Raw genomic sequence first — 27346 nt, 5'->3', positions numbered from 1 at the left:
CAAAGAAAAGTTATTTCATCATAGCCATATACAATGTGCACTCAGTATAAGAAAAATACCTTTACATACTTAAAAGGAAGCAGGAGATTGGGGCACCTGGGTGTCTCACTCAGTTAAGCATCTGCCTTCGGCTCAGGTCATGATCTCAGAGTCCTGGGATTGAGTTCTGCATTGGGCTTCCTGCTCAGCGGCTAGTTTGTTTCTCCCTCTCCATCACTATCTCCCCCTCCCTCTCCCTCTGAGATCTCTCTCACTCCCACTCTCTCTCAAACAAATAAAGATCTTAAAAAAAAAAAAAAAAAAAAAAAGGAGACGCAGGGGAAAAAACTGTAATTATATAAGTAAACATGAGGGACTCCTGGGTGGCTCAGTGGGTTAAAGCCTCTGCCTTCGGCTCAGGTCATGATCCCAGGGTCCTGGGATTGAGCCCTGCATCGGGCTCTCTGCTCAGCGGGGAGCCTGGTTCCCCCTCTCTCTCAGCCTGCCTCTCTGCCTACTTGTGATCTCTGTCTGCCAAATAAATAAATAAAATCTTAAAAAAAAATAAAATGTAAACATGTATGTTTCAGGAAATTAGAGAATCAAGAAATGTCACTTTTCTATTTTTCAGTATCAGGTGAAAATCTGTCCAAAGACCAAAATTGGAGAGAAGTCCAGAATTGGTTATGCTTTAAGGCCCTCCCTATCCTTTGAATTGTACAGGAACCGAGGACTTATTCTGACCCTGGGATGGAGATGTACCCAGCATGACCCCAGCACCAGACCCTAATGTCACAGAACCAAGCACAGGGTAGTCCTCCTGCAGTCATCCCATTCAAAGGGCTTCTCACCCCTAAAGCACTAATTCCTGACTGGATTTCCCACAGTCTCCAGTCACTGATGGCTCCGTTCCTAAATCATTAGCCTCAAAGAACATTGCTTCTGCCTTTCCCCATATTTGAACAAATCCAGTGTAATTACTCCCCATGGGCCTAAGCCTGGAATTCAGAAATACCCCACTCCACTGAGCACAGAATGAATTTTAACTATTCTTTCCCCTAAGGTACATACATGAGAAATTTCTAAACATTTAAAAAACTATAAGGAAAAAATATATATATATACATATATATGTATACACACACATACACACACACACATATATATGTGTATGTGTATATATATATATGTATGTATGTGTGTATGTGTATGTATGTGTGTGTGTGTGTGTGTGTGTGTGTGTGTGTATTCCTACTTCAGGAATTGGACACAGTAGATTATAATGGTATAATGCTTGGAGTGCCTGGATGGCTCAGTTGGTTAAGGATATGCCTTGGGCTCAGGTCATGATCCTGGGATTCTGGGATCAAGCCCCACAACACATCAGGCTCCCTGCTCATCAAGGGAATCTGCTTCTCCCTCTCCCTCTGCCCCTCCCCTTGCTATTGCTCTCTCTCTCTCACTCTTTCTCAAATAAATAAATAAAATCTTTTTGAAAATTATAATGCTCTCTAAGAAGAACTTAGACAATTCAGAAAAATTTAAAGATGAAAATCTTTAATAAATTTTTCCTCAAAAAAATCAACCCAAATTGTACCACCAGGCAATAACCATTATTAATATTTGATGTACATCATTTCAAGTAGATACATAGATATTTAAGTGGTAAATGTTGTTTTAAAATCATAAATGATATTATACTATAGATGCTACTTTAAAAAATATTACACTTACTCTTTAAAGCTTTGTTAAGATATAATTAATATACAATAAAACACACATATTGAAAGAACACATTTTGATAGTTTGATGCACCCATGAAATCATCACCAAAACGAAAATAATGAACATCTGTGTCACTCCCCAGAAATTTCCTTTGTAATTTCTCCTTTTGACAAGTCTCTGCTTTGTCTGCCATCCCCAGGCAATCATTGCCCTGCTTTCCATCATTCACATTGATTTATATTTTCTAGAATTTTACGTAAATGAAATCATGCAGTATGTACTCTTTTTAACTTCTTTCAGTCTTCTTTATCTCATTTTGAGATTCATTCATACTATTGTTTGTATTCCTCCTTATTGCTGACTAGTGTTCCATCATATAGAAGAGCCACAATTTGTTTATCCACTTACTTGTTGGATATTTGGGATGTTTCCAGTTTTTTCCTCTTACAAATAAAGCTAGGGTTATTCATACAAAAGCCTTTATATAGACACAAGCCTTTTTTTTTTTTTTTTTTTTTTTTTTTTTTTTTCTTAAATACCCAGGAGTGGGATGGCTGGGTCATATGATAAGTATATGTTCAGTTTTTTAAAGATTTTGGCAGAACTTTTAATTGCCAAACTGGTCGTACCATTTTACATCACCACCAGGAGTGTATGAGTCCCATGCATTCACATCTTCCCCAACACTTGATATGATCAGTCTTTTTAATTTTTGACTTTCTAATAGGTGTATAATATTATCTCATTGTGGTTTTAATTTGCATTTTCCTCTGGCTAATGATGTTGAGCATGTTTAGTTGCATTTGTTTGCCATCCATGTATCTTCTTTGATGTGGTACCTGTTCAAATATTTTCCCATGGTTTAAATTTTCTCATTTTCTTATTACTGAGTTTCTAGTGTTCTTTACAAATTCTGAATACAAGTCTTTTATCATATGTGATTTGTAAACATTTTCTCTCACTCTGGACTTACCTTTGCACTCTCTTAATGATGTCTTTTAAAGAGCAAAAGTCCATAATCTGATTAATTCCAATTTGTAAATATATTCCTTATGAATCATTTTCTTTCCTTTTCTTTTTTTTTTTCTCTCTTCTTTTCTTTTCTTTTCTTTTTGGTATTATAGCTAAGAGATCTTTGCCTAACCAAAGGCTATAAAAATTATTTTTCCTGTTTTCTTCTGGAAGTTTTATAGTTTTAGGTTTTATATTTAGGTACATGATCCATTTTGAGATATTTTTATATGGTGTAAAATATGAATCAAAGTTCATTTCTGCATATGAATATCTGATTGTCCCAGCACCATTTGTTGTAAAGATTATCCTTTGATCATGAAATTATCTTTATGATTTTGTCAAAAATTAGTTAACTGTATTTCTAGAATCTATTTCTCTGTTCTCTATTGTGTTCCATTGGTCTGTTTGCTTACCTTTATGCCAAATAGTGTAATGCTATTTAATTCAAAAACATTATGTCTATTGTACTCAAATTCTATTTAATTTTGTTTTATTTAATCTCATTAAATTTTGCTTTCACAGAAATAAAAATCTGAATTGCAACAAAAGACATTGTTAAATGTCAAATAAATGTTTCTTCACCAGAAGAAATACTATTTCTTAACAGATCTCTCTAAGATCATTTATAAAAACCATTAAAACCATTAAAAGAATAGATTAATTATGTATTTTTAGATTATGTTTTGATTTTAGATGATGCCAATTAACTAAGACAGCCCAACACATTAAAATATCAGCACTTCCATTCTCCCTCTTACCTCCCTTGTGTCTAATTTTTTAAAGATTGTTATTATCATATTATCAAGTTTCAAAATTCATATTTATTCTGATACTACAATTCCCAAAGGTCTTTAAACTTATATGGGTTTTTCTCATCACTGGATCTTTTGCCACAGCATCTTTGTTCATGGGTTCTTTGTTTGGTTCAGCCCTTAATTATCTTGATATCACATTTCAAGTAGTTTGGTTTTAATGGGTACTAAATTCCCTGATATTCTTCATGTTTGAAAATGAGTGCTGGCTGCCTTTATACTTGCAGAACCTCTTAGCCGTGCATAAGATTCTTGGGTCAACCTTTCTTTTCTCAAGACTGCGCAAATATTGATTGACTGTGTTTTGCCATTGAATGGTGCCCCGGAGCTGTCTAAAGGCAGCGCTATTTCCTCCTTTGTTGCTAATCTGCATTTTCTGCCTGTATGACTGAACAATTATTTCTTTATCTTAAGTTCTTTATTCTTAAGTTCAAATAGCTCAATTAATTAAAGTTCCTAAGCAACAAGAATTCTGCATCAAATTACATTGGAGCACAGATTGTTCCTTCAAAGTATAGATTCAGTTTTTCCTCAGGTAACATTTTCTTATATTATGTCAGAAATATATCTTCTGCCTCATTTGTTAGGTTCTCAATTTTTTTAAGATTTTATTTATTTGCTTATTTATTTATAGAGAGAGAGCTTGAGCAGGGGGAAGGGTAGAGGGAGAAGGAGAGAGAGAATCTCAAGCAGACTCCACACTGAGCTCAGAGCCCAACTCAGAGCCTGATTCCACCACCCTGAGATCATGACCTGAGGTAAAATCACGAGTCGGATGTTTAACCAACTGAACCATCAGATACTGCATTGTTGGGTTCTCTATTTTGAACCTACTAATTATCCTTATGTTGTATCATCCTTTTTTCCATTACTATTATCTCATTTCCAAATAACTTCATCTCTTTATATTTTCCATAGTATTTCTTTTATCTCAAGCTTTTCTTCTGTCATTATTTTTTTATTATTATTTAAATTCAATTAGCCAACACCTAGTACACGTCATTAATTTTATTTTCTACCAGTATCTACTCTGTTTCTTATAGTTTGTACTTCATTTTTAGTTTCATGATCACGTGATTTGGTCCTCAATTTGGTCCTTTAAGTCTGTGATCTCCTAAGAGATTGTGAGAAAATTCTTTTTATTTCTTAATTTTATTTTCTTCTAAGTATTGTTTTTTTTATATTCTGTCTCCCTCTCTTCCACCGAACCCCACTTTCCTTCTCTCTCCCACTCTCTTCTCTCTGTCCCTCCCTCCTCACTGCTTCTTTTCTTTTTATTCATGTTCATATTTGCATAATTCTTCTCTAAGTGTCCTGTTTGCTCTAATACAGTGTAGGTGAAATCTTGACACTTTCCCCTTAAGATTAGTTAGATTTTCCCTCTGAACCACAGCTTGAAGCAAATGTTTTTTGTTCCATCTACTCTTAAGTACCCTAAGAAAAGTTGGTGTGGGGAGAGGAGGGCAGCTGAAAAGATGGAAATGTTTTTTAGAATATTCGGCTCTGCTCTTTCTTTTAAGGTTCTGCTAAATTTCTCATCTGATAATCTACCTCACCGAATTGGAGATGTATCTCATTTCCATGGGGGGATGGGTAACTCTCATGCTTTAGGTCACTTCCCCACTCTAGTCCCAGAAAGTCTACTTCTTTAGAGGCGCAGACCCATTCTCACCCATTTCTCCACAGCAGTTGCTTCCACTGTTCTGGTCAGAACAAGAAAAAAAGATTGGCTTTTTAATTCCACTAGTTTCTTCCAGATTTTGAAATACAAATGAGAAGTCTTATGATTTTGTGGACTTGACAGTAGGGCTTCTGAGAACTGGAGGTGAGGATCAGGAGCTCTCTATTCCAATCTATAATCCTCATTTTTTTCTTAGAACCAGATTTTGGAAATTTACTGAATTATGTTATGCCAATGAGGTTGCTGATAATGACCGTTGGGGAGCCTGGTTTTTCAGTTTTCCCATATTGTAGGTATTATGGGAAGACAACTTAGTGCAACCTTAATGTAGCTGACTAACACTCCTTGTCCAAAGTCCTGCACTCATATCATCTCCTAGACACTCACTGGTGAGTGAAACAACTCCAGGACTTTCATTCTGACACTGTTCAAACTCTGAGTTCATGGCAGGGTATTAAAACAGTCCACTGTGGCATTAAAAAGAACCAGGATGCCCTTGAAGTATTCCCCAAACATATCTTGTTGTCTAAGGGACGGAGATATTACTTTAACCCTTTATATGTGTCACAAAGACTTACCTCTTTCAGTGTCAGGGCCCCTCAGAAATCAATATTCTAATTAGAAAACAGTAGCTAATCCAAACAAATGCTAATAAATGAGAGTTGTGATTTATCTAGCAACAGGGAAACAACTCAGCATTAACAATTTAAAGTCTGTAGAGAAGAGAGCTTTTTTTTTCTTTCTCTTCCCCTTAGCAGATTGGGTTCAGCCAGATGCTATAAATAGTCTTCTAGTTAACGGCTATCTGTTTGAAAGTCAGTTATTAGAATCATAATTTAGGAACTTTTACCTCTGAGATTCATAGGCTCTATTTTATTTCTCAGTGATAAGGATAAGGAGAGGGTGATGTGAGTTAAACCTGAATCTACCTATCCACAAAGACCGAACTATATCAGTCTACCAGGGCACTCTTCACACTTCATTATAGTAGATACAGATTTTTAAATAATTCAGCTGCAAGGAGATGTATTGATCAGGAATAGAGCCAAAATGTTTGACTAAACCCTGTTGCATTCCAGTCGTTTTCATATAGTTATAGGATAAAGTCGAACTTTACATCAAAGGCGTGAGTTTACAATTAGCTGAACAAGGTCCTTCAGAAATCTCCAAAGAATTACTTTTTCTACTTTAAACAAATCGACTGAGTAGTTACCTTTACTTTAACTTGAAGGGACAGAATCAAGGGGGAGAAATAGTACGTCTAAATCAAATTGAATGGTGATCTAGAGAACACTTTCCAGAAGCACCTTCTTTGGGAAATGCCACTCAGTGCTAGAGTAAATCTCATACTTCAGTAGAGGGTTTGTCATTCACAGTAAAAGCACATTTTAAGTGTCTCCTTTTGGCATTTTATATTTCACCCAATGTGGTCTACTTACATAACACCCATGTAGAGCTCCTAGCAGGTCCCTGAACCTGCCATATTGTTTTATGATACCAAGCATTTATTCAAACTGTTTCCACTGTGTAGATGGCCTTGTCTGGCCCTCAACCACTCAAGACCTAACTTTCATGTAATTTCTCCTATTCAGCCCACTACCACTACAACCCTCCAACCTAATGAAACTGTGCTTCCACCTTACCTGTACATCTTTCTGTCTTAACATTAGTAAACTTTACTTCCACTTGATTGGTTTCTTGTTCATCTCTCCCCAGGGAGAAGGTCTTATTCCTATTCAGATAAATAATAACTACATGCTTGTTGAATATACAAGTGGTTATGCAACCACTATTGAGCACCTTCTCTGTGCTCATACTTGCTAGAAGTAAAAAAGACATAATTTTTTTTTTAAATCTCTACTTTCAGTGAATTCATGACCCAGTGGGGGAGAATAGACTCCTATACGACTAAACTCAGCAAGCCTAAGAAAGGGGTCTGGGCAGGTGCTGAGGGTGAGCTGTTAATTGGCAAGGCAGTGAACACATAAAGTCCCCATGTTTTAATATATCTTCCATGGTTTTCATAATCCAAACACACCTGCTTCAATCATATGTTTCACATTGCTTGCTAATGTCTTCTTGGCATAGTCTAAACCTATGCTTCTCAAATTAACATTCACAGAAATCACCCCAGGATGTTGTTAAAATGCAGACTCTGATTCAGTAGGTCTGTGGCAGAGACTGGGATTCTGCATTCCTAACAAGCTCCTGGGGATGCCACTGGTGCTGGTCCACAGACCACAATCTGAGGATCAAGGCTCTAAACGCTTGTCATGTCAACACATAAACATTGTTGAAGAGGCACCAGGTTTTGGAAAAGCTCCCACTGCTTCTTACCTAGATAGTCTTCTAAGTATAATTAAACATGAGGAAAGTTACACCAAGAGAGGTAAGATAAAATAGTGTGCCCCCAAAAAGTGATGCCTTGAAATGGTTACTTCTTAGCTTTTTTAATGTCTAAACACAAAAGGTCTTTGTTCCCGCACTTAAGGTCTGTTGCTACCAAAAGACTGTGGTCTAAACGTGTAGCAAGATTTCCCCAAATCTTCAAGATTGCCATTTTTAAATCTCCCCCATACTTATACTATAATACCCAGCTCTTCCTGTAAATGCAGATATCTTTTAACAAAACTACAAAACCTTAATCCCCTTAAACAATCATAAAGGAAATACTTTGTAATGGTGAATTGCTTAAAATAAATGTTGTAAGTTATCCATGGAAATCCAGTTTCTTATTAATTCTTAATGGTTCCTATGACACCTATTTACTTTGTCAGAGCCTGCAATTAATCATCAAGTCAAAACTCACTAGACCATGAGACTTTGGACCCCCCACTCTACCTATACATTTTTGTCATGCGTCAGTTTTGAATTCTCCTTCCATAAAGGCAAGATCCCTATTTGATCCCTACTTGAACTGTCCTCTTTTGCAGCTGTTTTTTCTCTTTTCCTCACAACTCCAACCAGACCAAGTGTCCTGTGCCTATCTTTTCCTAAGCATGTAGATAAGACATTACAACTCTTCATTGCTGCTATTCACCACCACCTTAATTACAATAATATGTTATTTGAGAAGCGGTCTTGGTTATTTGGTTTTCTCTTGCACAGTTAGTTATTGCATCACTTTTCCCTGACAACACAACAGTGAATAGAACAGTAGTAGGATTGTTTTTGTCATACAGGACATTTGGAAGGCACTGAATGCCTTAGCTTGCTTAATGTCAGAGTCTGGAGAGAACTCTTCTAAATGTTCTTTCTTCCTTCTTACCATTATGGTCTCATTTAGGTTAATGCCAAAGATGATGAAGGTGTCCTTGTTGGATCCTGGGACAATGTCTATGCCTATGGTGTCCCCCCATCAGCCTGGACTGGAAGTGTTGACATTCTGTTGGAATACCAGAGTACAAAGAATCCGGTCCGGTATGGTCAGTGCTGGGTTTTTGCTGGTGTTTTTAATACATGTAAGTAAAAAAATTGAGTAACATTTTTTTTAAATGTAAAGAGAATTTTACTTCAAGACATTTTATCTATAAACTGGCGAAGAAACCCAGCAACCCTGTTAGCTCTCTAGAATTTATAGATGGCTATTCTGGGATATAGTCAATGCATAATTAAATTGTACTGGGCCAAATATGCTCATAGTTTCTCTTTGACTGCAGAATCTTTGTAGAAAGAATGATGGACTATTTCCTACATAATACATCATTCAACACCCAGAGAAACGGGGGTCCTGGGTCCAAGAAATGATATGAGGGAAAGGATATGCCATTTTCTTTTCAATAACCTCTCACATTTTAAAAAGATTAAATTAACAAAATTTAAAATAATGAATAATAATAGGTATATACTGTTTATTAAAGTGTTATAAATATGGTATATGTTATAAATATGTTTAACAGCTTATTGTTTACCACATTGTTTACCACTGAGAAAATTTGTAAATATATGCACTTAATTTTTACTCTAGCTGTGGGAGAGATTGTGACAGGTGGTTTCAACTCCATTTTTACATGGGAATCTCATTGCCCATGAGCAATTACATATCAGAACTTAATGAACAATCTTTACTCCCCACTTTCCCTTCTGGTTTTTAATCTACCCAACATCTAATCTATAGAGAAAAACATATGGGAACAGAATTAGTCTCCTCAGTGCCATGCATCATATTTTGAAATGCCATTTGCCTGTCTAGGACCAGACAATATTATTGTTAATTCAGTGAATATTTTTAAAAATACATTTATTTCAGTATGTCTTCATCATTGGTAATGATTTTCATTCACTTGCCATTTCTACAGCCTTGGAGAAAACATTAAGCTCAAGTTGAAGTGTCCTTTCTGCTTGCTCCTTAATAAAGAATGTTTTACCTAGTTAGCATTTTTCTTTTAATCAGAAAAATCAAGGAGGGGCTGGAGGTTGGGAAGCCAGGATGAGGCCATTTTTTTTTTAATCATCATGAAGCCTCGCAGTTTTAGCTCAAAGTTGTGACAGTCCAAGATTAGCCAGTGATTCAAGTGGGAAGAAATTATGCCTCTGTGCTTTTGTTTTTCTATGGTATTAAACTGAATAAGATTATTTTCTTAGCAGTTGAATATACTCAAGGGGTAAGGGGTAAGGGGTAAGGGAATTCCTGAGAGCAATAAAGTCCAGTGTATCAGTTTCCTAGGTGTGTTGGTCTCTGAGGTTCCAGATAGAAGCTGAAATTTATGATGGGCTAACGATTAGAGGTAGCCACCACCCCCTCTCTGTTCACAATCCCAGACTATGTAGAGGGTGCCTGATGGGAGCAGTCACTCTTAGGAAATGCTTCCAGAAAAACAGAAAAGACCCTCTGCCTTTCCTCCAGCTGTCTACAATTTCACTATCCCACTGTAATTCCTTCGGGCTTAGAACCAGATAAAATAGTGAACACCTTCCAACCACTTATGCCTTTTATATGAAAAGGTCATCAGATCTATTCCTGAAAACAGGCTTTGGTGGTAAGCTATGAAAAAACAGAACATGTGGGGAAGTCAGAGTAAGAATGAACCCCAAGAAGGAAGTGGGAAGGAAGGAGGTACAGGTGCCCCAGTGTCAGGCTTCATCTGTCTTAAAGTTATGAGGTCAGGCAAAGTCTGGAACAATTTTCATTCTGTGAATTAGCGGTAAGCCAGAAATAGAGCTAGAGTGCCAATCATCTTACTGGTAAAACTGTGGCTTGAATAGGGTCTGGGAATCGATACAGGAAGAGGGAAGTAGGAAGCAGGTGGTGACTGCCATCATTTTTGTTTGGGGTATTAAGATAAAGTCAGATAATGAGGACACTTGAATGCTACCAGACTCAAGTTTGGACTTCCAAGGTTGTTCTATTGAAGGAGGTGGATAGTCTTTAGTTAAAAATGCTAAACTATTCTGAAGAAAAAAAGGCAAGCCAAGTCATTAATCTTAAAATTGTCAGCTGAATTATTTTCAATGAGCCCTGATGTCTGGCATCCTGGGAGCCAGGGAGGGCATTTGGATTGAGTTTAATCAATAGGTACATATGGCAAGAGATGCATCCAGGTAATTTATTATCTAGCAATTAAAATGAATCTGTGGTGTCACCCTCCACCAAGTGTCACAAGAGCAAATTCCAGCCAGGCAAGCAAACCCCACTGAGGACCTCTATTATAACTTCCTATTAGCTGAGGGTTGCTTTTTTTTTTTTCCAGTTAAATTTTTTATTAGTTTCAGAGGTAGAATTTAGTGATTCATCATTGCATATAACCCCCAGTGCTCATTACATCAAGTGCCCTCCTTAAAGCCCATCACCCAGTTACCCCATCCCCCACCCACCACCCCTCCAGCAACCGTCAGTTCGTTTCCTAGAGTTCAGTGTCTCTTATGGTTTGTCTCCCTCTATGATTTCATCTTATTTTATTTCTCCGTCCCTTCCCCATGTCCATCTGTTTTTGTTTTGTTTTGTTTTGTTTTTTCTTAAATTCTACATATGGGTGAAATCATGTTCCAGGGCACCTGTGTGGCTCAGTCAGTTAAGCCTCTGACTTTAACTCAGGTCTTGATCTCAGGGTCCTGGGATCAAGCCCTGAATTGGGCTCCCCACTCAGCATGGAGTCTGCTTATCCTCCTCCCTCCCTCTGCCACTCTACCTGTTTGTGCTCCTTCTCTCTCTCAAATAAATAAATAAAATCTAGCTGAGTCTTAAAAAAAAATTATTTTCAGGAACACAGTCCTATTAGATAGACTAAAATAATACTACTTAAGTGATTGCATGATTAGCAACTAAACAATTAGAACCCCATTATTGGGATTTTAGTCCTTTTATTCCATTAATTCTGAATGAACACATAGCAAGGTTTCTGTCTACAGTCCCAAAGCTTGACAGTAGTCTCCCTTCTTCAGTATGGAACATTTGAGGATAAAACATGTGCAAAGGGCTTTTCTTTCGGGTAAAGAAGGAAGTCCTTTATGAGAAGGAATTGTTCACTATGTATATATTAAATTTTGGTGATGGGTTTAACTGTGGCCTGTCCTTTCCTGCAGTTTTGCGATGCCTTGGGATACCAGCAAGAGTTGTTACCAATTACTTCTCAGCCCATGATAATGATGCCAATTTGCAAATGGACATCTTCCTGGAAGAAGATGGGAACGTGAACTCCAAACTCACCAAGGATTCAGTGTGGTGAGTTTAATTTACAAGGGCTGATACCAAATTAGAGTGACATTGCACATTAACCACAAGACAGACTGGGTCTAATGTTTCTTTCCCTTCTATGTTAAGGGCTGTTCAATACCACAGGCAAAAATGTCTGATTGGTAGAGACTGTTTTTAGTGAATGAATGAGAATTGTTACTGAACAGGCAGTTTGTGTTTCTAGTAAGAAAGATCAATCATTGCATTACGACAACAACCCCTGGAAAGGGTCATGGTTTTAGCTATGCCTTCAGGTGAGAGTGCATACTAGCCTGTCTCTACTTTAGTATGAGAATACTATGGTGAGGGGCAGAAATAGTGGAGTTGAGTATTCTCTATGTCAGGACTCCAGGAATAATATAGCTAACACTTATTAAGCACTTACTATGTACCAGTGTCTGTGTGTACGTGATTTCATCTTATTCTTTTAACAGCTGTATCATGTGGGTGCTTATTAGTATTACCATTTACAGAAGAGGAAACTGAGACCCAGAGAGGTTAAAGCAATTTTCTCAAGGTCACACATCTCATAAGCTGAAAATAAAACCAGGTGAATCTGACCCTTAACCACGATTTTTTTTTTTTTGCCTTTGCAGTATGAGATTGCTCTTTAATTTTTTTAAAAAATTTACTTTTTTATTTTAGAGAGAGAGGGAGAGAAAAAGTGTGCAAGTAGGGGGTGGGGGAAGAGGGAGAGAGAATCGCAAACAGGCTCCCTGCTGAGCATGGAGCGTGACCTGGGCTCATCTCACAACCCTGAGATCATGACCTGAGCCAAAATCAAAAGTCAAATGCTCAACCAAGTGAGTCACCCAGGTGTCCTTGGGAATGCTCTTTGAATTTAAAGATGTGGTTCTTTGTGACTCGTGACCTCACCTTTCAAACAGAGATAGGAATGAGAGTAAAGTTACAATTGTCATTAATACCAACCACATCTTTCTTTCACTGCCCTGAGTAGCTGCACCACAGCTGGCTACGGGGGGTTTAAGATCCCAGAGAAATTTCCTATGTTCACGGGACCTACTCAGTCCAAAACAATATTCTAAAAACAGGAGAAAAAACCCAAACGTAAAGGCTATTTATGAAAGTCGAAATGGCAGAAATTTCCAGGCATTGAACTAGTTGGAATCTCCAAGCCAAAAGTGTGTCTACTATGGTTGTTCTGTTTCAGTAATAAAGCAACAACACTGTCAGTTGTAAAAGCATCCAAATGGGGATGGGAGGAAGTTACAAGCTCATTTGAAGAGACATTAAAAGTTAGAAGTGCCTTTACTCCCCCGTGTTACAGGAATGAATCGCAGTGGTAGGAGCAGTATTAACTTGCCAGTACTGGGAAACACTCATTGGAGGATGTGGAAAGAAGGAAATCAGGGAACTAGTTTAGCAGGGTGGTACTATGAATAAAAAATAGTGCAGTTCATTTGAAGGGAATGAGCTGAGGAATGGTAAGCCAGAGAGTACAGGCAAGACAAAAACCTCACCTCTGTAAATTGAACAGCAATTTAAAGCATCATTTAAGCCCTTGGAATTACAGTATAGCATCCCTACATGTGTATGGAATTAAAAAAAAAAAAAAAGACCAAAATAGCTGCCCTAAAAGCCTGTTGTGACAGTAGAAAATGGCAAAATGAGAATTATTTGGTATTCTGTACTTTGTGCCTTTTCTTACACACACACACACATACACATATGCTTAATGCCTTAGTAGCCAACCGAAGTTCAAAATTAGTCCTCCCTATTCCTTGATCTAAATACTTCCACCATGAATCCCAGGGACCCCCTAACAAATAACCCCACAAGACCCTTAACAAAATTGATAACAAATTGTGAAGCTGTTAGATCTTGCTCTTGGTAACCCTTTCCTTTTTTGGCTTCCTGCTCTGAATTCCTTTCCCTGTCTCCGTCAACCTTTGCTCCCTCATTGCCTTCCACAAATGTCCCATCACCCTGGGACTATGTTCCCTGCTCTGGGAGCCTCACCCATCCTCCACCACCAGACCACTGCCCTGGGCTCCTCTTCCCTGCCCTTGCATGACTCATGGGTTTTCAACATATGGTGACTGACATCTCACTAACTGGCTGATATGGACCCAACTTGGGACATGTCTGACCGTGGAGCACAAAAATTGAAGGGCTCAGTCAGGTCTGAGTCCAAAGCCTGGCTCTGTCAGTAACCAGCTGTGTGACCTTGGGCAAGGAACAACCTCTCTGTGCCTCTTTCCTCCTCTAAAGTGGAGATGACAGAATTTCCTATTTCACTCAGCCCAGAGCAGAGCATAACAGGTGCCTAATGAATGTTAGCTGTCATTATTGCCTTCATTATTAGTCACACAGCTGGAATTTCTTGGAGGCAATATGTTGCCATCAACCTAAGCACACTGAAGCAGTCAGAAAAGAAGAGGGGTGTCCCATGTCCTAAGATGACCGTGCCATTTCTGTACCTTTGGGGTATTTTTAAAACAAAATCAGAAATGTGTGTCTCCCCCCACACACCCCAGTGCAGACACTAGTGGACCCTATAAACTATAGATGTCCCATAAAACCAAAAGAATCTCTAGGACCCTCAGGCTCTGGCTTTGACAGTTACTTGCTGTGTGACCTTGAGAAAATGACTTCACCTCTCTGAGCTTCGGTTTCTTCATCAGTTGAATAAAGGTAACCATTTCCTAATGGGGTAGCTGTGACAATTAAATGAGGTAATACAGGTAAAGTATTTACCACAGTGCTAGGCCCAGAGGGTGTGCTCCCCCATGCCTACTAATGAGATTAGTAATAGCCTTGGGTAAGAAGCTGGAGCTGCTTGAACTATAGATTGGTGAGCAAGGGAGGGGGAGGGGCTGAAGGCTGACAGAGGCTGAGGTGAGGGCAGGGAGGATTTGGTGGGCATCAGCTGATCACTGAGAAGACAGCACAGCATGGCTAGGAAAACATGGCCTAACAGATTTCCTAGCAGGGGTCTCAGGGGCAAGTGGCCTCCCCCAAGATCCCAGACTCACTTCCCTCCACAGGCTCCAGTCAGACAAATTCGCCCCAACTCCCTCCTGGTTTGTGCATGGCTCCTGCGCACCCTTCCCTGCCTCCTCCTCTCTTTCTAAAGGCAACCGTGAGAATGACTTCTTGGTTTCTCTGTCTTGTGCTTCCACCATCTCTTTCACATGGGGGTAACCTGATGGTACACAGTTTGTGGTGAGTTAATTTGTCCAACTGGGTCTCTGTGACTGAAAGTCGTCCTCTTTCCCGTGACTCAGCCAGGTCCCGTGTGGCCAGAGCAGAAGTAAACCAGTACAAAGGGCTCCGAGAGCCAGTGCAAGAATGCTTTCAAGGGCATATTATGCGCTGCACTCCCCAAGGCCAGGGGGTGAGAGGCGCAAAGCATGATCTCAGCCCGTGCTCTGACTTCTCCCTCTAGCACCACAGACCATGGAGGGCTGACTGCTTACATGCCTGCCTCCCGGTTTGGCACCTCAGGTCCCTCCATGGTGAATGTCAGGAGCAGCAATTTTGCAGAGTGGACACACTGTTGATGCCCACCAAGGGAAGAGTCCACTTCTTAGCGATTCAGGAGAGGGAGGGGCCAAGGAACCTTAGAAGGGCACAGCTGGGCAGAGTAATTGGACCTCACCGTAGCAAATGAAATTCTGAGTGGACCAATGCAAGGTAACATATCCTGGAAGGAGCAATTTAAGCCGCCTGTCCCCCGTGTGCTGATGGGTTTTGAATTATGTGTAACCTCTGCAGGAAGGCAACTATGAATCACTGCGGACAGTTTAATGAAGATGCTCGCACGATGTTTAGCTGCAGCACGAACAGTGAATAGGGAGATGACGGTTCATTGAGGAGGGAGAACACGGCTTGCTCCGTGGGCTAGGGTAAAGTGTCGGTTTGGCGTCACCTTGCAAGAACTCAGTTTGATCACCTCATTATATGACTATCACAGTGGAAATGGAAACAATTTTAAAAGAAAGGGATGGTGGCACTTATTAGTGTCATGAAGGTATTTCAGTGAAAGGCTCTTCTCCTTCTAAATGAAAGCATTATCCTGTGTCCTTTTTGCTGGAGAGGATGTAGTCAGATTTGATGATTCTGGGTGAAAGAACTATGCCCACCTCTTGGCTAGCCCCCACAAGACAGCAGCCCCCATGGGGGAGAGCAATGTCTGATCTAATTCTTTTTCGTTTGTTTTGTCAGCATGTAACAAGGTGCAGGGCGTAGAGCAAGAACTTGATGAATGGAATTGGTTGGAAAAATTTCTGATGCTCACTCAACTGAATAAATGTCATTTAATTCATTCAACAAACACTATGGTGCACTATTATGTCCAAATACCAGATTCTAAGGATTCAGAGAGAAATTAGAGTCACTACCCTTGAGGAGCTTGATCCAATGTTTGTGGGTGAGACAACCACATATAGAACTCTAAAAAATATAAGGTAGGTTGCAACATGAGGCAGGAGGCACGGAGGTGAGGGGAAGGGGCTTCCATCCAAAGCCCAGAGGAGCAAAGGGAAAGGCTGTTCACATGGGAAGTGGCCATGGACTCAAAGCCATTATCCCCCCTGCAATCTTCTGGTTGTGCTATTCACAGACGAAATGCCCAGGAAATGACCTTAGCTCACAAATGAAACTCAGGGGTTTGTGTATAAAAGTCAAAAGCACTGAGATGAGACAACCAGAGATCAATCTGCTTCAAGGACCCAGCAGGAAGGAATGAAAGCTCATGCAGAGTTAGTCTATATTCTTATGACCATAGTTGTTGAATATCAAAACTCGTTCTAACTCACCTTCCAGCCCCTTGCCACTCCTTCCTTTACAACATCAAGAACAGCTGGCTCTTTGCCCACCATCCTGAAGGAGCTAATGCCCCCAGGCTGTGCATTCAATGAGGAGGAGATGGAGTTAATCCTGTTTAGGGGCAGAGATGTACCCTTGTATCCTTCCTTCCATGTTCTCCACCTATCACCCCCTCTCCTACTTCTCTACCCTGTAGGCATTGAGTCCTTTTTTTTAAAATTATGTTATGTTAGTCACCATACAGTACTTCATTAGTTCTTGATGTAGTGTTCCATGTTTCATTGTTTTCATATAACACCCAGTGCTCATCACCACACATGCCCTCCTTAATACCCATCACTGGGCTAACCCATCCCCCCACCCCCCTCCCCTCTGAAACCCTCTGATTGCTTCCCAGAGTACATAGTGTCTTATGGTTTGTCTCCCCCTCTGATTTAACCCCCTTTAGTTTTCCCCTTTCTTCTCCGAAGATCCTCTGTGCTCTTCCTTATGTTCTGCATATGAGTAAAACCATATTATAATTGTCTTTCTCTGCTTGACTTACTTTGCTTAGCATAATCCCCTCCAGTTCCATCCATGTTGATGCAAATGGTGGGTATTCGTCCTTTCTGATGGCTGAGTAATATTCCATTGTATATGTGAACCATAGGCAGTAATCTCTGAGTCCTTTAAAATAAACCCACCCTTCACTCTTAGTTCCAGAGGGGCCAACAGCCAACAGTGCTCCAGATTCCCTCTTGGAACCAACAGCTTTGAGACCCTATGACTCCTTTTTGTCTAGCTTCTAAGTCCCTCCCTCATGTGCCCCTTTCCATCCTGATCACATTCCCAGGGAAGTTGTTCATCTCCTGACAATGGAGCTTCAAGTTGGGTGGGTGGAAGCATGTGCTGTCCATGCTCTCAGGATGTGAGGAGAAGGGGGTTGAACACATATGTGTACACCCAGGCCCATGGCTGACTGGTTTGCTTCTCATATTCTGGTTCATTAGCCAATTGGCAGATGTAGAAACATCCTAACTCAGAGTTTTAAACATTTTATATGATATCAAAGATAATTGTAAAAACCATGAGTACTGTAACAATTAACAAGTCTTTATTTCCTTTTCATTTGGAATTAAGTAGGGTTGATTAAACCGGCTTTTTACAATTTAATTTTTTTCAAATAATTGTGAACTAGCAAATATGTATTTCTCATTTTCAGTTCAATGTTGCAACAATCTAAGAATTAGTCAGTTATCCACATGGAAAGTAATCACAGTTTTATTCTGTTTTTCCCCAGGGCATTATGGAAAAACACCAAATCGAGTCAAACTATTCTTGTAATTTTGCCCTCCCTCTCTCTCTCCATGGTGCAAGGCAATATGATTAGCTCTGCCACTAATTAGCTGGGTCACTTCGGGCAAGTTGCTTGATTTCTCTGGACCTTAATTTTCTCTTATGTAAATGGATGAGTTCAGTCTTAATGAGCTCTAGGGTCATTTCTAACTCCCCCAAATTTTTTAAATAAATTTCACTCTTCTTCCAGAAAGGCCTTTCCTCCCATATACAGCAGGTTCTACCACTTGCTCTGTGTGAAGACCTACTCACATGCACAGGGTCAGCTAGGATCCACCCACTTACATATAAGTGTCACTTTGCAAACTGACTTCACATCAGCTCCCAAGAAAAGAAACAAACAAACAAACAAAAACAAAAATCAGGTACACACCACAGAAAAATTTTGTAGCTGTAATTTCTGGCCTCAGTGGATCTGGTTCTTTAAAAAAAAAAATTCCAACTTCCTTCATGCTTGCTGGAAAGAGTACAGCCGTTAATGTTTTATTTTTCTCACTTCAAATGCAAGAAAAACAAAAACAAAAACAAAAACTCTGCTTTAGTGGGTAGTATTGAATCTATAAACAAAGCTCTTTTGAAGCAAGTTTTAGAGCAGAAATTAAACAGCCTTCACACCTAGGAATCAGCACTGGGTACCATACTGATCCTAATTCTCTTTGCAGTCTCTGCACTTGACATAGGGGTTTGACCATTGTAGGCATGTTTTTAAAATTTAAATCGATCTGTCTTGTTGTAGATGTTCAATGTGTTCCAGCTAGTTAGACTTTCATGTTCTTATATCACACTAAGTTTTAATTACTGTATGTGCAAAAAAAATTATACAAAAATGAATTCCAAATAAAAAGGCAGAGAAAATTTTCTGAATATAAACCCAACTGTTTAAACATGTTTAAGGGTTTGTAAAATTAACCGGTGATTCATCTAGGTTGCCAGTTTTGAACATCTACCATAGATATTTCTTTTCAAGTAGATTATCTTGTTAACTGCATTTCTGTCAGCCAAATTGTTTTTGAGGAAATCCCCTAAAACAAGATCACAAGCTCTGTCACTAAAGAACTAAGAATATACACTCTGAATCTATACCAAAGTCTTGAAGAAAGGATGGAAAGTTATTTGCCACCTCCAAAGAACCAAAATGCCTCATGCTTATGGAATGCTTTCACTGTGCCAGGTCCTGATCTAAGTGGGTGACATGTAGTAACTCATTTAACATTTTTAACAACCTGTTAGTGTACTTGCTATTATTGTCCACATTTATAGATGAAGAAACTGAGGCACACAGTAACCTAACCACAGTTACCAGCTGAAAAGTGGCAGAGCCTGAATTACAAATCCAAGGGTGTTGACCCTAAAGCCTACTTTTTTTTTATAACACCTTTATTGAAATATAATTCACATATCAGTAATTATAAAATTGTGTTGCTGGGCTTGTAATGTAGAAAGATGTAATCTGAATTACAATAATAGCACAAAGGACAGGGGAAATGGAACAAAGTTTTTGCATGCAGTTGAAAATAAGTTGGTATTAATCTGAATTAGAATTCTCATATTGTTAGGTGTAATCCCCAGAGAAACTACTAAGGAAAAACTGAAAAATATACAGTAAAAAGAAACAGAAAAGGAATTAAAATGGTATATTAGAAAATATCTTTTTACACAAAATAAGGAAGTAATGAAGAATAGAGGAAGAAAAAAACATAATACCTATAGCAAGGAATTTGCAAAATGGCAGATGTAAGTCCTACTTATCAGTAATTAGAGTAAATGTTAATGAATCACATATTAATATTAAGATTTGTTTTATGGCCTAACATATGGTCTATTCCAAAGAATGTTTCATTTCCCCTTGAGAAATGTGTATTTCTTTGTTGTTGGGTGGGATATTTCATAGCCATCCATGAGGTCTGTTGGCTTATTGTGTTGTTTTAGTCTTCTATTTCCTTGCTAATCTTCCACGTGTTTGTTCTGTCTGTAATTGAAAATGTAGTATTGAAGTCTCCAAATTTTATTTGTTAAAGCATTTTTGTTTTGTTTGCTTGTTTGTTTTTATTGAGGTATAATTGACATATTAATTTCAGTTGTGCAGTAAAGATTTGTGCATATTGCAAAATGATCACCACAGTAAGTCTAGCTAATATTTGTTGCCATACATAGTTACAAAATGTGTGTGTGTGTGTGTGTGTGTGTGCACGTGCGTATGATGAGGACTTTTAAGATCTTACCTACCAACTTTCAAGTAACTGGAAATTTGTACCTTTTGACCCCCTTCACCCATTTTGCTTACTCCCTACTCCCACATCTGTTTGAATTGTTAAATTATCTATTTTCCCTTCAATTTTGTCAGTTTTGCCTTTTTTGTATTTTGGGGCTCTCTTATTAGATACGAATATGCTAATGATTGTTGCTTTCCTGAAGCATTACCCTTTAATCATTATAAAATGTCCTTCTGGGTGATATACTCAACTAATGAATCATCGAACATTATATCAAAAACTAATGATGTACTATGTCTTGGCCAGTTGAAATTAAATTTTTTAAAAATGTCCTTCTTTGTCTCTAGTAACAATATTTGTCATAAAGTCTATTTTGTCTGATATAAATATAGCCACTCCAGTTATCTTTATGTTCTATTTGCACAGTTTATGTTTTTCCATCTTTTTACTTTCAGCCTATTTGCAACTTTGAATATGAAGTGTATCCCTTAGATACAACATACAGTTTTGTTTTCCATCTTGCCGATCTCTGCCTTTTGATTTTAGTGTTTAGTCTACTAATGTTTAATGTAATTACTGATAAATAGGGTTTATATCTGCAATTTTGCTATTTCCTTTCCATATGCATTATGTCTTTTTTCTTCCCCTATTCCTCCATTACTTATTACTTTGTGTAAAAAGATATTTTGTAGTATACTATTTTAATTCTTTTTCTGTTTCTTTTGACGTATTTTTCAGGTTTTTCCATAGTGTTTCCCTGGGGTTTACAATTTAAAACCATCATTTGAAACAACTTAGTTCATAATAATACCAATAAATTTCAGTAGCATACAAAAACGTTGTCCCATTTCCCTTGCCTTTTGTTCTGTTACTGTAATACAGAATGCATCTTTCTTTTTTTTTTAATATTTTATTTATTTGACAGAGAGAAATCACAACTAGGCAGAGAGGCAGGCAGAGAGAGAGGAGGAAGCAGGCTCCCTGCGGAGCAGAGAGCCCGATGCAGGGCTCAATCCCAGGACCCTGAGATCATGACCTGAGCCGAAGGCAGAGGCTTCAACCCACTGAGCCACCCAGGCGCCCCGCATCTTTCTATATTATAAGCCCATCAACACAATTTTATAATTACTGCTTTATAACGCTGTCCTTAAAATCAGAGGAGAAAATAATTCCAACAAATATAAATTTATACTGTTTTGTCTATTTCTCTACATAAGTTACCTTTGTCTTTTTTTTTAAAGGGTAATGTTTGCTAGATATACAGTTCTTATTTAATTTTTCCTTTCAGCAATTTGAGTACATCAGTCCACTGCCTTCTAGCTTCTATGGTTTCTGACAAGTAATTTTATCCTACTGATGAACTCCTATAGATAATGAATCATTTTCTCATATTGTATTCAAAATTCTCCTTTGTTTTCAGCTTTTGACAGTTTGATTCTGAGGTATTTAGGTGTATATATCTCTGAGTTTAACCTTTTTGAAATTTAACTTCTCAGGTGTTTATATCAATGTCTTATCAAATTTGGAAGGTTTTTAGCTATTAGTTTTTTCAAATATTCTTTCTGCTCCTTTCTCTCTTTCTTTTCCTTCAGGGACCTTCACTATAAGTATGTTGGTACTCTTGATAGTGTCCCACATGTCCCTGGGGCTCTGTTCATTTTTCTTCATATTTTTTCATTTCAATTTGCTTATCTTCAAGTTCACTAATTCTTTCTTCTTTGTGTCTACCCCAATATACTTTTCAAACCCACTAGTGAATTTTTGAATTTTTCATTCTAGTTATTATATATTTCAGCTCCAGAATGTCTATTTGATTTCTATTCATAATTGTTATCTTTTCATTGATATCCTCTGTTTGATTAAACATTATTCAAATGGTTTTCTTTAGTTTTTGAATATGCTTATAATACCTGATTTAAAATCTTTGTCTAGTAAAACCAATGTCTTGGCTTCCTCAGTGACACTTGACTGCTTTTTTTTGCTTTTTTTTCCTGTATATGGACCATACTTCTCTGTTTCTTTGTGTGTCTTCCATTTAAAAAAAAAAGTGCTAGCCATTTTAAATAATACAATATGACAACTTTGTAAATCAGATTTCCTGCTCTCCAGAGTCTATTGTAGATGTTTGTAGTGTTGTTGCCACTACTACTCCTCATTTACTACTCCTGAACTAATTCTGGAAAGTCTGTGTTTTTTATCATGTGTGGCCATTGAAGTCTCTGCTGGGTTAGCTTAATTGTCAGTTAGCAATTGGACAGAAATTTCCTTAGTTAATTGAATTAAGAAGTCCTCAGTCCTCAGGGAGTTCTTTGTGTGTTGGGGGAATGTCATCAATGCTCCACCAGTAAATTTGCAATTCTGCTGTAGCTTTTACATCCTGCTTGCATCCACCATATCTCAAGGTCACTAAAAGGTGAGAGATTAGAACCCTCTTAGGGTCTTCCTGGCCATGCTCACTGACCTGCACATCTGTGTAGCTATCCAGACTCTTAAGAGTATGTCAGAGTTGTTCAAAGCCCGCTACGGACATCTCCATCCTTAGGTTTGCCTTTTAAGTTCTTTTGGGGGGCAACCTTTTATTATTACCAATTGGTATCATTCCTTAAGGCACCTGTGATGTTAAACAGTCACTTCTAATTGTTTTTGAAAAACAGTCTTTGGGGAAGGCTATTTGCACAGAGTGAAATAAAAAGAAATCCTGAGAATGGAGTTTTCAGAGAACCCCCAGACAGGTTAGTGGCAATTCTTTGGAGATGGGGCTTTTAGAGAGGTCCAAACCCAATTTTCTTCCCTTAATTTGTTGCTAGGTTGCAAGTTTTTATACCATAGTTGTGAGGCTCTTGACTTTCATGACTACTGTGGAGCTATGGAGAGGAGTGGGAATAAGGCAAATTCCAATGCTACAAAGCTCACTATTCTTAATGAGATTCATTTGTTTTTGTTGAATAAGTTCCACCTCAGATTATTGTAAGTCTTTGATTCATTCCCAGAGTTCTGGAAAAGTTGGTTTGATCATGTTTCCTAACATTCCCATTGTTTTTATGAAGGAACAGTTTCTTGGAAGTCCTTACTCTGTCATTTTAGAAATGTTTCCTTAGAGCACACTCTTAACCACAACACAAGTGGTTCCAAATTAGGAGTCTACCACACTCCTTGAAAGTTTTACATATTATAGTAATATTTAAGTATCTAGTGTCATCTTCCTGACATCCTTTTGAAAAAACATAATATTTTATGTATATCCTTTTACTTCTCTATTTCTTTTGTACATTATAGGCCATTATATTGCTCTTTTAGAAATTGTATATAAAAAAACTATCTGTGGATTTCATTTCAGTACAATAAAGAGATGTTATAAAATATTTGTTTTAAAACTGGAAGGGACATTTTTTTTGAAGGTTGAAAATCCCTTCACTAGACTCTCTTCCCATTCCTATCATAGTACTGAAGAATATCTCCAAAGAGGCCTGAAGTCCCTATTCTACTCAAGATCCACTTTAAAGAAAAAAAAGAGGGAGTTTAAGAGGTTAAAAAAAAATCAGAGGTTACTACAAATACCTCTCGGGAAATTAGAATGGAAAAGAAAGTGGGAGCCATTTGATAAACCACATAGAAAACAGTAAGGTATTTTCCATAATGAGAAAAATATCATGTTTTGGTTAATCATAAATTCTGCCTAAAAGTCATAATATGTACCATTCAAATTTTGCCAGCTTTCAAATGATTAGAAGCTAATAACATAAACACCATATAGGCTATATTGAATGTATTAATTTCTTTTGATGATTAATAAGAACTCTAGAAAAACCTTATATGAATAAGAGCTATCAACCTTAGAATATTATACTTATAAATAGCTTTATAATACAAAATGGTGATTTTGGTACCTATTTAAACTATTGGCTATATATTTTTTAAATTCCTTCAATAATTATGGATAAACCTGGCCATAATTTATTATAGACATTTTTTTATACTTTAGAGTTATCCAAAAATATATTTTAAAAATCTAATTTTTTCTTCATTTCCAGGTGTGAGATTAATTCCCAATTTGTGATGCCAGAGAGAGTAGTAAAGGCGAAGAGGGTCTTATTTTCAAAATGAATCTAGTGCATGGAACCCAGGAGAGTTACAGAGAGCTTTCTGCTAAGAAGTAATGGCAAATGTGGTTCATATGGTTGAGTGGCATCTACTTCCAGAGCATTTTAAGGATTATTTATTTTGTGTTTGCCAATTTTTACCAAATTTAGTTTCATTCTCTGTCTTGCCCATTTTCTGATGCCAAAATAAAAAAGTAAAACAGATAATCAAAAGAGGGGAAGCTATCAAAAGAAGAGAAAAAAGTAAAATTAAAAAAAATTATTGTAATAAGGCTGCTATAAAATGCTCTTAATAAATATTCAAGAAGTCAGTACCTGAAAGCTTAAGAAGAGAGCAGGAAGGCTCAAGACTAAGGAAAGACACACTCCCAGAAAACTTTGTAAATGGAAACAAACTTCTTTGGTACTATGGTACCATATATGTAATTGAATACATCTGGGCTGGCATTTATCCAGTACATACTGGTTGGGACATACAGCATTTATATAAGCTGAGTGTCCTTTCTGATTGGTTGAGATTTCCAGTCGGTTCATGTCTATGTCTGAGCAGTTATTAATTATTTTGATTATTACCCCTTCTATAAATACACCACATAGTTTCATTTTGGGAATAACAGCGCATCCCCAAGCCCACCCCCTTTTTCTTCAACACCCCAATTGGGGTCTTTCATGCTACAGAAGACTGCTTAAACTGATTTCTCAATTAGCATTGGAAGACCCCTTCCCTACAAAGGATAAGCAAAAACAAACACCTTCATCACTTCACTTTTTTCTTGGTGGGTAGTTGGTTTCTACAGAGGGGTTGTCCTGGTCTCCAGAAGATTGGACCTCCAACCTTTGACTAACGATCCCAGAGAGACTTTAAATGCCCCTTCCTGGTTTCAGCATTCCAACAGCCCCTGACAATGAACAGCTACATTCTGAAGTAGTATACTGCCCCCATCTCGCAGCTCCATAAAAGATTCCTCCAGCATGCCTCCTTTTCTCTGAATAATTCCTTTTCATTCTTTTGCTTCATTACCTTTCCTAACTGACAAATTTTTTCTTGGTCCAAGCTTTTGTTTCTGCTTTGGAATGTCTTGCTAGACAAGCCTCAGAACCCATCAAATTGTCTATACTTCTTTCAACTCCCAGCCCACCCATACCCTCTACCACTGGAATGGCCAAAGCTCAACAATTTCAGGGTTTGCTGTCATTTTTGTCACCAATAGCATTGCCTGTATTAAGAGCATACCAAAAGAGCCTAGGAAGTGGGGTTGCATGCATCTGCCACAAATATACAATTTGCAAGATAGCTAAGTACCTTTCTTCCACTTCCTCCCATTTTTAAAATAGAAGAATTCAAAGAGGGGCGCCTGGGTGGCTCAGTGGGTTAAAGCCTGTGCCTTCGGCTCGGGTCATGATCCCAGGGTCCTGGGATCAAGCCCTGCGTCGGGTTCTCTGCTCAGCGAGGAGCCTGCTTCCCTTCTTCTCTCTCTGCCTGCCTTTCTGCCTAGTTGTGATCTCTGTCTGTCAAATAAATAAATAAAATCTTTAAAAAAAAAAAAAAAAGAAGAATTCAAAGATTTGTTTACATTTGAAATTGGCCCAACAAATCTCCTTGAGGGCTTTCAGTCAATCTTATTTGTGCTTTCCCTTGAGCCACGATAAAACTGCAGAAACAGGGTTACAGGCCCCCACCTCTTTCTTCCCTTGTAGGGAAATGTTCCTGGACAAATTGTAAATGAGACCACCCTGTGGAGCATTTAAGCAGTTAGCCAAGTTAAAGGCAGTAAAGGACTCCTTGCTTAAATTATCCAGTTTATTGTCTTTGAACATCTAACACAAAGAGACCCAAAGCCCATCTTGATTTCCGCTGTGTTCTCTCTCCATTTCTCCATCATCCCACAGGTTCTTGCAACTCCAGATGTGACCTTAGTCAGTGGTTAAAACCAGGACAGATTTTTAACTGTGCTCTATTTTCTTTTAACAAAAAAATAGTCCACTTATGTGTATGTGTGTGGAGGGGTAGAAATTAGTTCATGTTTATTATAAAAATTTCAAACGTTGCAGAAAAAAATGCAAAAGTCAGAGTCAACCATCTTCTAACTCCTCATTTTTTATTGCTGCATAACAAATTACCAAAAACTTAGCAACCTAAAACAACACAAGTTTATTATGTTTCTCTGGGTCAGCAGTTTGGGCACAAGTTAACTGCGTCCTCTGCTCAGGGTCTCAGATAATGGCAATCAAAATGTTAGGGGAGGCTGTGGCCCATCTGATGTCCAGGACTCTTTCAAACTCATTTAGGTTCTTGCAAGGATTCAGTTCCTTGAAGCTATAGAACTCATGGAAGCTTCCATCTTTTACAGGGTCAGTAGGAGAATGTCTCTGCTGCTTCCAGTCTCCAGCTTGCTCTGTCCCTAACCTCTAGACCCCGATTTAAAGGGCTCACCTGATTAGATCAGGCCCACCTTGCTAGCTCCCTTTTAACTAACTCGGAGCTCACAGATTAATTATATTAACTACAAGTGCAAAATCCTCTTTGCCATGTAAAGTAACATAATCACAGGAGTGATACACCATCCTACTCATAGATTTCACCCACATTCAAGGGGAGGATATTATACAAAGGTGAAGGTCATTTAAAATTCTGCCTTCCACACATAAGTACACACACAATATGTGTCCTGTCTATGATTTTTAAAACTTAATATTCCATAAGTATCCTGCCTAATATGTGTAGATTTGCATTTTTATGATTGAATAATATTCTGTTTTGTATTTCAAAACAGTCATGTATTAGAGAGACTATTTCTGGTTTTTCCTTCTTCAAATTATGCAAGGATGAACATTCTGAAGTACATGTCTTTGCATCTGTGTGATTATTTGCTACACATAAATTCCAAGGAAAGAGGTTAATCAAAGGATAACCAAACCAATGCTGTGACGTTCTCTGAAGGTCCCTCAGCAATGCATGATGCTGTTTTTCTAGAAAAGCTCTGCCTTTGGTGAATATTTTGCTGATCCTTTGTACCAGTTCT

At 38.1% G+C, this 27346-nt stretch overlaps 1 protein-coding gene across 1 annotated transcript in view; it reads left to right on the top strand.

Annotated features, from left to right (window-relative positions):
• Window positions 1-27346, top strand: part of F13A1 (coagulation factor XIII A chain) — a gene marked incomplete at its 5' end in the record, with an annotated part of 166037 nt that overhangs the window by 89902 nt on the left and 48789 nt on the right. The window contains 2 exons of the mRNA XM_080831468.1: window positions 8498-8672; window positions 11734-11872. Of these exons, the coding sequence (XP_080687594.1) occupies window positions 8498-8672; window positions 11734-11872 (314 nt within the window). The remainder of the gene's footprint in view (window positions 1-8497; window positions 8673-11733; window positions 11873-27346) is intronic.

The sequence above is a fragment of the Martes martes genome (assembly GCF_963455335.1).
Source record: "Martes martes genome assembly, contig: scaffold_52, whole genome shotgun sequence".
Taxonomy (NCBI): domain Eukaryota; kingdom Metazoa; phylum Chordata; class Mammalia; order Carnivora; family Mustelidae; genus Martes; species Martes martes.
This window is presented reverse-complemented; position numbering and strand designations above follow the sequence as displayed.